Consider the following 12,486-nt stretch of genomic DNA (forward strand, 5'->3'; position numbering starts at 1 on the left):
GTTTACTGTGCATCATTTTCACTCATTTCAAAATATTTTCTAATTTCCCTTGTGATATCTTCTTTGACCCATTCTTTATTTTGGAGTGCACTGTTTATGTAGGAGTGCAAGTATCAACACATTTGTGAATTTCTCAATTTCCCTTGTTATTTATTTTTAATTTCATTCAACTAAACACATTTTGTTTTATTTTATTTTATTTTTTTTCCAATTTATTTATTTTCAGAAAAACAGTATTCATTATTTTTTCACCACACCCAGTGCTCCATGCAAGCTGTGCCCTCTATAATACCCACCACCTGGTACCCCAACCTCCCACCCCCCCGCCACTTCAAACCCCTCAGACTGTTTTTCAGAGTCCATACTTTTAAAGTTACTGAGTCTTGTTTTATGGTCTTACATATGGTCTACTCAGAAAAATGTTCTGTGTGCTCTTGAAAATAATGTGTATTTTGATGTTCTTAGGTAGAGTGCAGTATGTTTGTTAGATCTAGTTTGTTTAAATTTTGTTTAAGACTTTTATTACTATGTTAAGGTACTGTCTAGTGAGCTATTGAAAGTGGAGTAGTGAAATCTTTAGTTATTACTGTTAAGTTGTCTGTTTCTCCTTTAAATTTTTTCAGTTTTGCTTCATGTATTTTTGGGGTTCTATGGTTAGGTGCATATATCTTTATAATTATGATATCTTCCTGATGGATTAGTCCTTCTATTATTACAAAATCTTCAAGTCTTCTACAGAATCCAGACATAGAGGTCGGGAATAGGGGTCCCTGATTTCACCAAGAATAAACACTTCTCTTGTATTGCCTGTAAGGTGACTGTTACTGTATATTGTCTCTGTTCCTTTCTGAGCAGCAATGTCCACAATAGCCAAACTATGGAAAGAACCTAGATCTCCATCAACAGATGAATGGATAAAGAAGATGTGGTATATATACACAATGGAATACTATGCAGCCATCAAAACGAAATCTTGCCATTTGTGACAACATGGATGGAACTAGAGCGTATCATGCTTAGCGAAATAAGTCAAGCGGAGAAAGACAACTATCATATGATCTCCCTGATATGAGGGAGTGGTGATGCAACATGGGGGCTTAAGTGGGTAGGAGAAGAATCCATGAAACAAGATGGGATAGGGAGGGAGACAAACCATAAGTGACTCTTAATCTCATGAAACAAACTGTGGGTTGCTGGGGGGAGGGGGGTTGGGAGAAGGGGGATAGGGATATGGACATTGGGGAGGGTATGTGCTTTTGGGTAAATTGGAAGGGGAGGTGAACCATGAGAGACTATGGACTCTGAAAAACAATCTGAGGGGTTTGAAGTGGCGGGGGGGGTGGGAGGTTGGGGTACTAGGTGGTGGGTATTATAGAGGGCACGGCTTGCATGGACACTGGGTGTGGTGAAAAAATAAAGAATACTTTTTTTCTGAAAATAAATAAATTGGAAAAAAAACCACTTCTCTTGTATAACACTCCTCGAATTGCTGTGAGCCTTTGGTGAGGGTTTGAAGAACATTTATTTTGAAAATTTTGAGAAGTTCTCCTTGGTTTTATGGAAGAGGTTTTCAGAAGTCCTTACTTTACCATTCCAGAATTGTTTCCTTGTTAGAGATTATTTTTCCTTATTTTATTTTGTTCATTATTTTACTTTAATTTCAGTATTGTTAACATAGAGTGTTACATTAGTCACATGGCAGGATACAGAATCAATTGCATTTCTATACAATAACAATGTGACTGAAGAACGAGAAATTAAGGAATTAATCCCATTTACAATTGCACCAAAACCCACAAGAAACCTAGGAATAACCCTAACCAAAGAAGTGAATGATCTGTACTCAGAAAACTATAGAACACTTATGAAATAAAAATGAGGAAGACACAAAGAGATGGAAAAGCATTCCAAGCACATGGGTTGGAAGAACAAATATTGTTAAAAATTCTATGCTACCTAGAACAATCCATACATTCAATTCAATCTCTGTCAAAATACCATCATCACTTTTCACAGAGCTAGAACAAATATTCCCAAAATTTGTATGGAACCAGAAAAGATCCTGAATAGCCAAAGGAATGTTGAAAAAGAACACTAAAGCTGGTGGCATCACAATGCCAGACCTGATGCTCTATTACAAAGCTGTAATAATCAAGACAGTATGTTACTGGCACAAAAACAGACACATAGATCAGTGGGATGGAATAGAGAACCCAGAAATGGACCCTCAACTCAACAGTCAACTAATATTTGACAAAACAGGGAAGAATATCCAATGGAAAAATGATAGTTTCTCCAATACATGATGTTGGAAAAATTAGACCGTCAGATGTAGAAGAATGAAACTGTACCATATACTTACACCATATGCAAAAATAGACTCAAAATGGATGAAAGACCTAAATATGAGGCAGGAATTCATTTAAATCCTAGAGGATACAGGCAGCAACCTCTATAACCTCAGCCACCACAACTTCCTGTTAGACATGTCTCCAAAGACAAGGGAAACAAAGGCAAAAATGAACTATTGAGACTTCATGAAAATAAAAAGCTTTTGCACTGCAAAGGAAACAGTAAACAAAACCAAAAGACAAATGACAGAAAGGGAGACTATATTTGCAAATATCTTATCAGATAAAGGGCTACAATCCAAAATCTATGAAGAATTTACCAATCTCAGCACCCCAAAAACAATTAATCCCATCAAGAAATGGGCAGAAGACATGAACAGATATTTCTTTGGCCATACAAATGGCCAACAGACATGAAAACACGTTCCACATCACTTGACATCAGAGAAATACAATTCAAAACCACATTGAAATATCACCTTACATCAGTCAGAATGGCTAAAATTAACAACTCATAAAATGAGAGATGTTAGTAAGGATGTGGAAAAAGGGAAGTCCTTTTACATTGTTCGTGGCAATGCAAATGGTGCAGCCACTCTGGAAAACAGTATGGAGGTTCCTCAATAAGTTAAAAATAGGCTACCCTATGATCTAGCATTTGCTCTACTAGGTATTTATCCAAAAGACACAAACATAGTGATTTGAAGGGGCACATGCACATCAATGTTAATAGCAGTAATGTCCATAATGACCAAAATATGGAAAGAGCTCAGATGTCTGTCAATAGATAAATGGATAAAGAAGAAGTGGTATACACACACACACACACACACACACACACTGGAATATTATTCAGCCATCAAAAGAATGAAATCTTGCCATTTGCAATGATGTGGATGGAACTAGAGGTATTATGCTAAGCAAAATAAGTCAGTCAGAGAAAGAAAATTATCATATGATCACACTCATATGTGGAATTTAGGAAACAAAACAGAGTATCATAGGGGAAGACAGGAGAAAATAAAACAAGATGAAACCAGAGAGGGAGACAAACCATAAGAGATTCTTCTTTTTTTTTTCTGAAGATTTTATTTATTTATTTAACAGATCATAAGTAGGCAGAGAGGCAAGCAGAGAGAGCAGGGGGAATCAGGCTCCCCGCTGAGCAGAGAGCCTGATGTGGGGCCCAATCCCAGAAGCCTGGGATCATAACCCGACCTGAAGGCAGAGGCTTTAACCCACTGAGCCACCCAGGCGTCCCCATAAGAGACTCTTAATTATAGGAAACAAACAGGGTTGCTGGAGGGGAGGGAGGTAGAGGAATGGGTAACTGGGTGATAGATATTAAAAAGGGCATGTGATGTAAAGAGCACTGAATATTTTATAAGACTGATGAATCACTGACTTCTACCTGTGAATCCAATAATATATGTTAATTAATTGAATTTGAATTAAAAAATTGAAAAAATAAACCTATCCATTCAATTCTGAATTGTAGATATGTATTTGTCCATAAGTGATTTCTAATTTGTTCTTTATAGATTCCAATTTTCTGCTGAAATTCTTTTTTTTAATTTCTTTGATCTATTTTTTTTCTTCATTGATCTTTTTTCTTGAACATATTAACCACAGTTTTTAAAAGCCCTTGTCTACAAACTCTGATATCTGGGTCACTTGTTGACCTATTTCCATATTCCATTTCTTTTTTTTTTTTTTTAAGTTTTTTTTCCCAATTTATTTATTTTCAGAAAAACAATATTCATTATTTTTTCACCACACCCAGTGCTCCATGCAAGCTGTGCCCTCTATAATACCCACCACCTGGTACCCCAACCTCCCACCCCCCCGCCACTTCAAACCCCTCAGACTGTTTTTCAGAGTCCATAGTCTCTCATGGTTCATCTCCCCTTCCAATTTACCCAAAAGCACATACCCTCCCCAATGTCCATAACCCTACCCCCCTTCTCCCAACCCCCCTCCCCCCAGCAACCCACAGTTTGTTTCGTGAGATTAAGAGTCACTTATGGTTTGTCTCCCTCCCTATCCCATCTTGTTTCATGGATTCTTCTCCTACCCACTTAAGCCCCCATGTTGCATCACTACTCCCTCATATCAGGGAGATCATATGATAGTTGTCTTTCTCCGCTTGACTTATTTCGCTAAGCATGATACGCTCTAGTTCCATCCATGTTGTCACAAATGGCAAGATTTCGTTTCTTTTGATGGCTGCATAGTATTCCATTGTGTATATATACCACATCTTCTTTATCCATTCATCTGTTGATGGACATCTAGGTTCTTTCCATAGTTTGGCTATTGTGGACATTGCTGCTATAAACATTCGGGTGCACGTGCCCCTTTGGATCACTACGTTTGTATCTTTAGGGTAAATACCCAGTAGTGCAATTGCTGGGTCATAGGGCAAAAATGAACTTTTGGGATTTCATCAAAATCAAAAGCTTTTGCACAGCAAAGGAAACAGTTAACAAAACCAAAAGACAACTGACAGAATGGGAGAAGATATTTGCAAACGACATATCAGATAAAGGACTAGTGCCCAAAATCTATAAAGAACTTAACAAACTCAACACCCAAAGAACAAATAATCCAATCAAGAAATGGGCAGAGGACATGAACAGACGTTTCTGCAAAGAAGACATCCAGATGGCCAACAGACACATGAAAAAGTGCTCCCTATCACTCGGCATCAGGGAAATACAAATCAAAACCACAATGAGATATCACCTCACACCAGTCAGAATGGCTAAAATCAACAAGTCAGGAAATGACAGATGCTGGCGAGGATGCGGAGAAAGGGGAACCCTCCTACACTGTTGGTGGGAATGCAAGCTGGTGCAACCACTCTGGAAAACAGCATGGAGGTTCCTCAAAATGTTGAAAATAGAACTGCCCTATGACCCAGCATATTCCATTTCTTTTTGTTTTAAAATCTTGGTTTTAGGTTATATGGTCCTGTGTATTGTTATGCTTAATGATTTTTTTTTATTGAATTGCAGACATTGTATAATAAACTTAGAACTTTTCAGATGATGTTGATTTCCACCAGAAAGACCTCATTCTTTCCTTTGATAAACAGATAATGTGGGAAAATTATTACCTTAATTCTTTCAAGGGACTGAGTTGAATTTTAGATTTGGTTAAACTTGGTATGTCTCGGGGCGCCTGGGTGGCTCAGTGGGTTAAGCCGCTGCCTTCGGCTCAGGTCATGATCTCAGGGTCCTGGGATCGAGTCCCGCATCAGGCTCTTTGCTCAGCAGGGAGCCTGCTTCCCTCTACCTCTCTCTCTGCCTGCCTCTCTGTCTACTTGTGATCTCTCTCTGTCAAATTAAAAAAACAAAACAAAACAAAAAAAAAACTTGGTATGTCTCTGCTGCTCCCTTGTAACTAGGACATAGTTTCTCTAGGGATTTAAACTAAGAGCCTGGCATGCCTTCTTTTTTATAACATTGGGAGTCTGTAGGAAAGCCAGCTTTACTTTTCAGAAGTTTTTATATTGCTTTTTTAGCCTTATGATTTGTGCATATTTAAAATTTAGCATTGTATTGAGACGGTTATTAGCCAAGAGTTTGAGACCTTCTAAATCTCTACTTTTATCACTTTAGCTCTCTGTAACCATGAAAACTATTGCTTTCCCCCCCTATCATCTAGTAACAGTCCTATGTTTAGGGCCAAACTTGAATTATAAGCTGAAATTCATGGCCAGAATTGTCAACTACCACAAAGAATGAAGAAGATGTAGTTCACAAATTCATCTACAAGAAGTTCCACCCTTTCTCCAGGACTTTTGTCTTTCAATCCTCATTGCTTCTACAGTCCTAGGTTTTCTAATTGTTCATGAGACATGTTCACCCATAGTCTTTCTCATTATTTTTGCCAATATCACTGTAATTTGAGTATTATCATTTCTCATCTGAACTATTGCAATATCATTTTAACTGGATTTCCTTCTTCTGTTCTTCCCATATTTATATTTTTTAACAGAGTGTCCATAATGATTCTTTTAAGGCACTACAAAAAAGGACTACTATCCAAGATCTATAAAGAACTCCCCAAACTCAACACCCAGAAAACATATAGTCATGTCAAAAAATGGGCAGGAGACATGAGTAGACACTTCTCCAATGAAGACATACAAATGGCTAGTAGACACATGAAAAAATGTTCATCACCATTAGCCATCAGGGAAATTAAAATCAAAACCACATTGAGATACCACCTTATACCAGTTAGGATGGCAAAGATTAACATGGCAGGAAACAGCAAATATTGGAGAGGATGTGGAGAATAGGGAACCCTCTTACACTTTTGGTGGGAATGCAAGTTGGTGTAGCTGCTTTGGAAAACAGTATAGAGATTCCTCAAAAAATTAAAAATAGAGCTTCCCTATGACCCAGCAATTGCACTACTGGGTATTTACCCCAAAGATACAGATGTAGTGAAAGGAAGGGCCATCTGTACCCCAATGTTCATAGCAGCAATGGCCACAGTCACTAAACTGTGGAAAGAGCCAAGATGCCCTTCAACAGATGAATGGATAAAGGAGGTATGGTCTATATATACAATAGAATATTACACCTCCATCAAAAAGGATGAATACCCAACTTTTGTATCAACATGGACAGGACTGGAGGGGATTATGCTGAGTGGAATAAGTCAAACAGAGAAAGTCAAATATGGTTTCACTTACTTGTAGAACATAAGGAATAACATGGAGGACATTAGGAGAAGGAAAGGAAAAGTGAATTGGGGCAAATCAGAGGGAGAGATGAACCATGAGAGACAGTGGACTCTATAAAACAAACTGAGGGTTTTAGAGGGGATGAGTGTGGGGGCATAGCTGAGCCTGGTGGTGGGTATTAAGGAGGGCATGTATTGCAAGGAACTCTGGGTGTTGTATATAAGCAATGAATCTTGGAACACTGCATCAAGAGAAAGGAATCCATCAAAATCCTTGAGGAGAACACAGGCAGCAACCTCTTCGACCTCAGCCGCAGCAACATCTTCCTAGGAACATCGCCAAAGGCAAGGGAAGCAAGGGCAAAAATGAACTTTAGGGATTTCATCAAAATCAAAAGCTTTTGCACAGCAAAGGAAACAGTTAACAAAACCAAAAGACAACTGACAGAATGGGAGAAGATATTTGCAAACGACATATCAGATAAAGGACTAGTGTCCAAAATCTATAAAGAACTTAACAAACTCAACACCCAAAGAACAAATAATCCAATCAAGAAATGGGCAGAGGACATGAACAGACGTTTCTGCAAAGAAGACATCCAGATGGCCAACAGACACATGAAAAAGTGCTCCCTATCACTCGGCATCAGGGAAATACAAATCAAAACCACAATGAGATATCACCTCACACCAGTCAGAATGGCTAAAATCAACAAGTCAGGAAATGACAGATGCTGGCGAGGATGCGGAGAAAGGGGAACCCTCCTACACTGTTGGTGGGAATGCAAGCTGGTGCAACCACTCTGGAAAACAGCATGGAGGTTCCTCAAAATGTTGAAAATAGAACTGCCCTATGACCCAGCAATTGCACTACTGGGTATTTACCCTAAAGATACAAACGTAGTGATCTAAAGGGGCACGTGCACCCGAATGTTTATAGCAGCAATGTCCACAATAGCCAAACTATGGAAAGAACCTAGATGTCCATCAACAGATGAATGGATCAAGAAGATGTGGTATATATACACAATGGAATACTATGCAGCCATCAAAAGAAACGAAATCTTGCCATTTGCGACAACATGGATGGAACTAGAGTGTATCATGCTTAGCAAAATAAGTCAAGCGGAGAAAGACAACTATCATATGATCTCCCTGATATGAGGGAGTGGTGATGCAACATGGGGGCTTAAGTGGGTAGGAGAAGAATCCATGAAACAAGATGGGATAGGGAGGGAGACAAACCATAAGTGACTCTTAATCTCACGAAACAAACTGTGGGTTGCTGGGGGGAGGGGGGTTGGGAGAAGGGGGGTAGGGTTATGGACATTGGGGAGGGTATGTGCTTTTGGGTAAATTGGAAGGGGAGATGAACCATGAGAGACTATGGACTCTGATAAACAATCTGAGGGGTTTGAAGTGGCGGGGGGGTGGGAGGTTGGGGTACCAGGTGGTGGGTATTATAGAGGACACAGCTTGCATGGAGCACTGGGTGTGGTGAAAAAATAATGAATACTGTGTTTCTGAAAATAAATAAATTGGGGAAAAAAAAGCTAATGATATATTCTATGGTGACTAACATAACACACAAAAAAGTGCATTCTAAACAGAAAAAAAAGAAAAAAACTAAGTCAGATAATATAATCATTTTGTTCCAAATTTCAAACCACTCCTCACTTTTTATCATTAAAATTCAAAGCCCTTTAATGTCCTACAAGACTCTAGATGACCTAGTCTCTTCTTTGATCTCCTTCTTTCCTAGTGCTTTCCCCTTTACTCTATCCAGCCATACTGGATACTTTGATATCCCCTGGAGAAGCCAGACACTTTTCTGACTTAGCTTCTTATCCCTGGATATTCCCTCTACCTGGAGCACAGTTTCCTCTAATATCTGCATTGTTAATACTTTTACTACCTTAAAATTTCTGCTCAATTGTCACTTTTAAAAAAAATATTTTATTTGTTTATTTGACACAGAGAGAGAGAGAGAGAGATCAAGTAGGCAGAGGCAGGCAGAGAGAGAGGAGAAAGCAGGCTCCCTGCAGAGCAGAGTGCCTGATGCGGGGCTCGATCCCAGGACCTTGGGACCATGACCTGAGCCGAAGGCAGAGGCCTTAACCCACTGAGCCACCCAGGCGCCCCGAATAATGTTTTTCTGAAAATAAATAAATTGGAAAAAAAAGTGACAGCCTCTCAGCCTACTTGTGATCTCTGCCTGTCAAATAAATAAATAAAATCTTTAAAAAAAAAAAAAAGAAAAACATTATTCATTATTTTTTCACCACACCCAGTGCTCCATGCAAGCCGTGCCCTCTATAATACCCACCACCTGGTACCCCAACCTCCCACCCCCCCGCCACTTCAAACCCCTCAGATTGTTTTTCAGAGTCCATAATCTCTCATGGTTCACCTCAATTGTCACTTTTTAAAGAGACCTATGGTGATTACCCAATTTTAAAATTTCAGTGGCAACACCTAGCTTCCACTAAGACAAGACTGATTCCCCTTATTCTGTAGTAATTTTATGTTTTCTTACAGTGATTTTCACTTTATACCATACTTTATATGTTACTTTTTAATCTGTTGTTTATCTTTCATCATCACTCTCTCCTCTATAACATAAGTTCCACCAAGACGGGGTCTTTGTTTTATTCATGGATGTACTCCAAACTCCTACAATAGAGCCTGGCACATAAGAGAAAATTCATAAATATTTGACAATGATTGAAAAAATATGTCACATGTAACTATTTGGATATTTTCAAATGTACTTTCTACTTCAGAATATAGAACTAAATTTAATTTAGACACAATCAACACAGACCTTGGTATATTGTTCAGATGATTCCCTATATGAAACTTACTCTAAAATTCTTAGAGCTAGAAACTCACTCAAATTCTATTCAATTTTGATTTTTCTAATTTATTTGAAAATGGACTATGTATCTACTCATTTCTCTTTGAGATTTACAGTTATTGGTAAAGGCAGTACTCTGTAAAAATGAGAAAATCTCCAGAGTCTCTTTCTATCTACCATTTACTGTAGAGAATTAGATAGAATGATGAGATACAAATAGAATAGGCATTTCAAAAATAAAAGCACCTTCCCTTTTGGGATCTTGTGTTTAGGAAGCTGCTACTGTACTCTAGATTAACTCTGTCTTTTTATTCATTTGTCCATTCGCAAGTTTTTATTTAAATTCCAGTTTGTTAACATACAGTGTAACATTAATTTCAGGTGTTACAATACAGTGATTCATCACTTATATACAATATACAATGCCCAGTGTTCATCACAGTGTATTAGCTCTGTCTTACTAGATCTGGACAATTTAGGAAATAGAAGTTATTATTTTAATCTAATGACAGAAATGAGTCTGAAATGGTGAGATAATGTTTGTTTTCTACAAAGAAAAGTATTAAAAGCTAAGTCTCCTCTCCTGATCAACCCCAATTCCCTTCCCCACTCCCACACCACCCTGAATTCAAGGCTTCAGCTTTAGAAACTACTAGGGGATAGAACAGGAAATATACTATTTCTTTCAGAAGAAGATCAGGTAAATTGAAAGTGAGAAAATACATACAGCTTCCAAACTTCAGTGGGCAGGCATGCACATCCATAGGAAAATCTTCCAAATGCATGGGGCACTCAGCATGAATTGTTAACCTAAAAGAAAGGAGAACAGAAAATGAGATTAAGCTAAAATGAATGGTGGTAAACACACAGCTGAATGTCCATTCACCAGCAATGGGGTGCTCCTAAGAATAGTGGGATTTCATTTATATTGAGATTGAAGTCTTTATGAACACAAGGGATGAATTAAATGAACTAGAAAGCCTCTCAAAGCAGCATTCAGATTTTTAGATCAGATTTGAATTCCACCTTACCACCTTTAGAAAAACAAATAAAATTATCTACCTTACCTGAGCTCCCTCACCCAGTCCTCCTCCTTGAAGAAATCTGAAAACACCAGGTTCTGACTCACTCACTCCTGATAGCAGTTTAATCATTTATTAAATAATTTTCAGCAGGCTATCAAGTGAGTTAACCAATTTAAAGACTGCACTGGAAAGGAAAGATGAATATCTTCACCTTGATAATGAACTGGTATGAAAGATGACTCTGCTGCTCACAGCAACTGCTATAGTTTTGTTGAAAGAGATGACTTTTGGGGAACACATATTCGCACTTGTGCGCACATGCATGTGCACATGCACACATGCATGCACACATGCACGTGCACATGGACACACACACACACACACACACACACACACATACACAAAACTGGCCAGGAAAAAAAATGCAAAGGTTATGGAGGACATCAAAAACCTCAGAAGTTAAGTCTAAAGAGTTCATGTTTTCTTTATAGGAATACCATGTAGGAGAGACTGCATGGATTCCTCAATGAAAATCTGGATGGGGTATGATTTACTATGCCCACATATTCATTTTCCTCATTAGTCTGCTTAAATAACCTATTCTAAGATTTTCCCTCTGATTTCTTTAAAGAATTTTTAGCCTCAACTTACCTTGGCTTAGATAGTTGCCTCTGTGTAGAAATAGGACCTATTCAACAGAAATTCAGAGTTCTTTGGAGCCAAGCTCTGATGGGTTATTTCTAGCTAATCAGTATATCTCTTGGTTATACTAGATTCCACCTATGTCATCCTCTTCAAGTTCTAGGAGACTAACTGGCCAGCATCTCCAATCCTAGTTAATTGTTAAACCTGATTCATCATATTATAATTCATATAACACTTCACAAATGATCAGAGGATCAATACTAGATATTGTACAAAGCAGGCTGATTAAAACAAACATGCTCAAGTGTGTATTAGCAAAAACTCCCTACTAAATGGCAGAAACCAAGTGTATGCTCTTCAACAAATACTTATTCATCTCTTATTTTTACTTATCCCATATAAACAGTAAAAGGAACTAGAGAGCAAGTGTCCTTGCAGATCTAATTAATCCTTTCAGTATTTATAAAATGTTCCATGTGTCTTGGACAAAAGCTTAATTTTCAAGTCAGCCTGCAATATCTCAACAATCCACTTTTATTCTTAAGGTATAAAGGGGGTTCCTTAATTCAAAGAATTTGACACACAAATAATGTATTTCACTGAGAAACCTGTTCCTAGTGTTGGATAGTTAAAAGATTCCATGAGGCTTTAATAAAGAAAGTTGTGTTCCTTCTTTCCACTTACATTAATACTTCCAAGATACTGCCTTTTATGAGTAATGCCAAGGGGAAATTACTTTATGTTTACCCAGCAGTCCTGGGGACATGGCAAATAAGACCACAACAAATAGATTATCAAAGCAAGATGCACAGGGCACTGATTTCTGATTAAGAGCAGAACTGATTTATATAACTTTTGTATCTTCCTTCGCATATACATCTTTCCCATTATACCTAGGCACAGAGCAGTG

At 38.1% G+C, this 12,486-nt stretch overlaps 1 protein-coding gene across 3 annotated transcripts in view; it reads right to left on the bottom strand.

Annotated features, from left to right (window-relative positions):
• Window positions 1-12,486, bottom strand: part of GABRA3 (gamma-aminobutyric acid type A receptor subunit alpha3) — a 408,152-nt gene that overhangs the window by 80,036 nt on the left and 315,630 nt on the right. For all 3 annotated transcript variants that reach the window (XM_044235314.1, XM_044235313.1, XM_044235315.1), the window contains exon 6: window positions 10,634-10,716. In XM_044235314.1, the coding sequence (XP_044091249.1) occupies window positions 10,634-10,716 (83 nt within the window). The remainder of the gene's footprint in view (window positions 1-10,633; window positions 10,717-12,486) is intronic.

The sequence above is a fragment of the Neovison vison genome, chromosome X, assembly GCF_020171115.1.
Source record: "Neovison vison isolate M4711 chromosome X, ASM_NN_V1, whole genome shotgun sequence".
NCBI lineage: Eukaryota > Metazoa > Chordata > Mammalia > Carnivora > Mustelidae > Neogale > Neogale vison.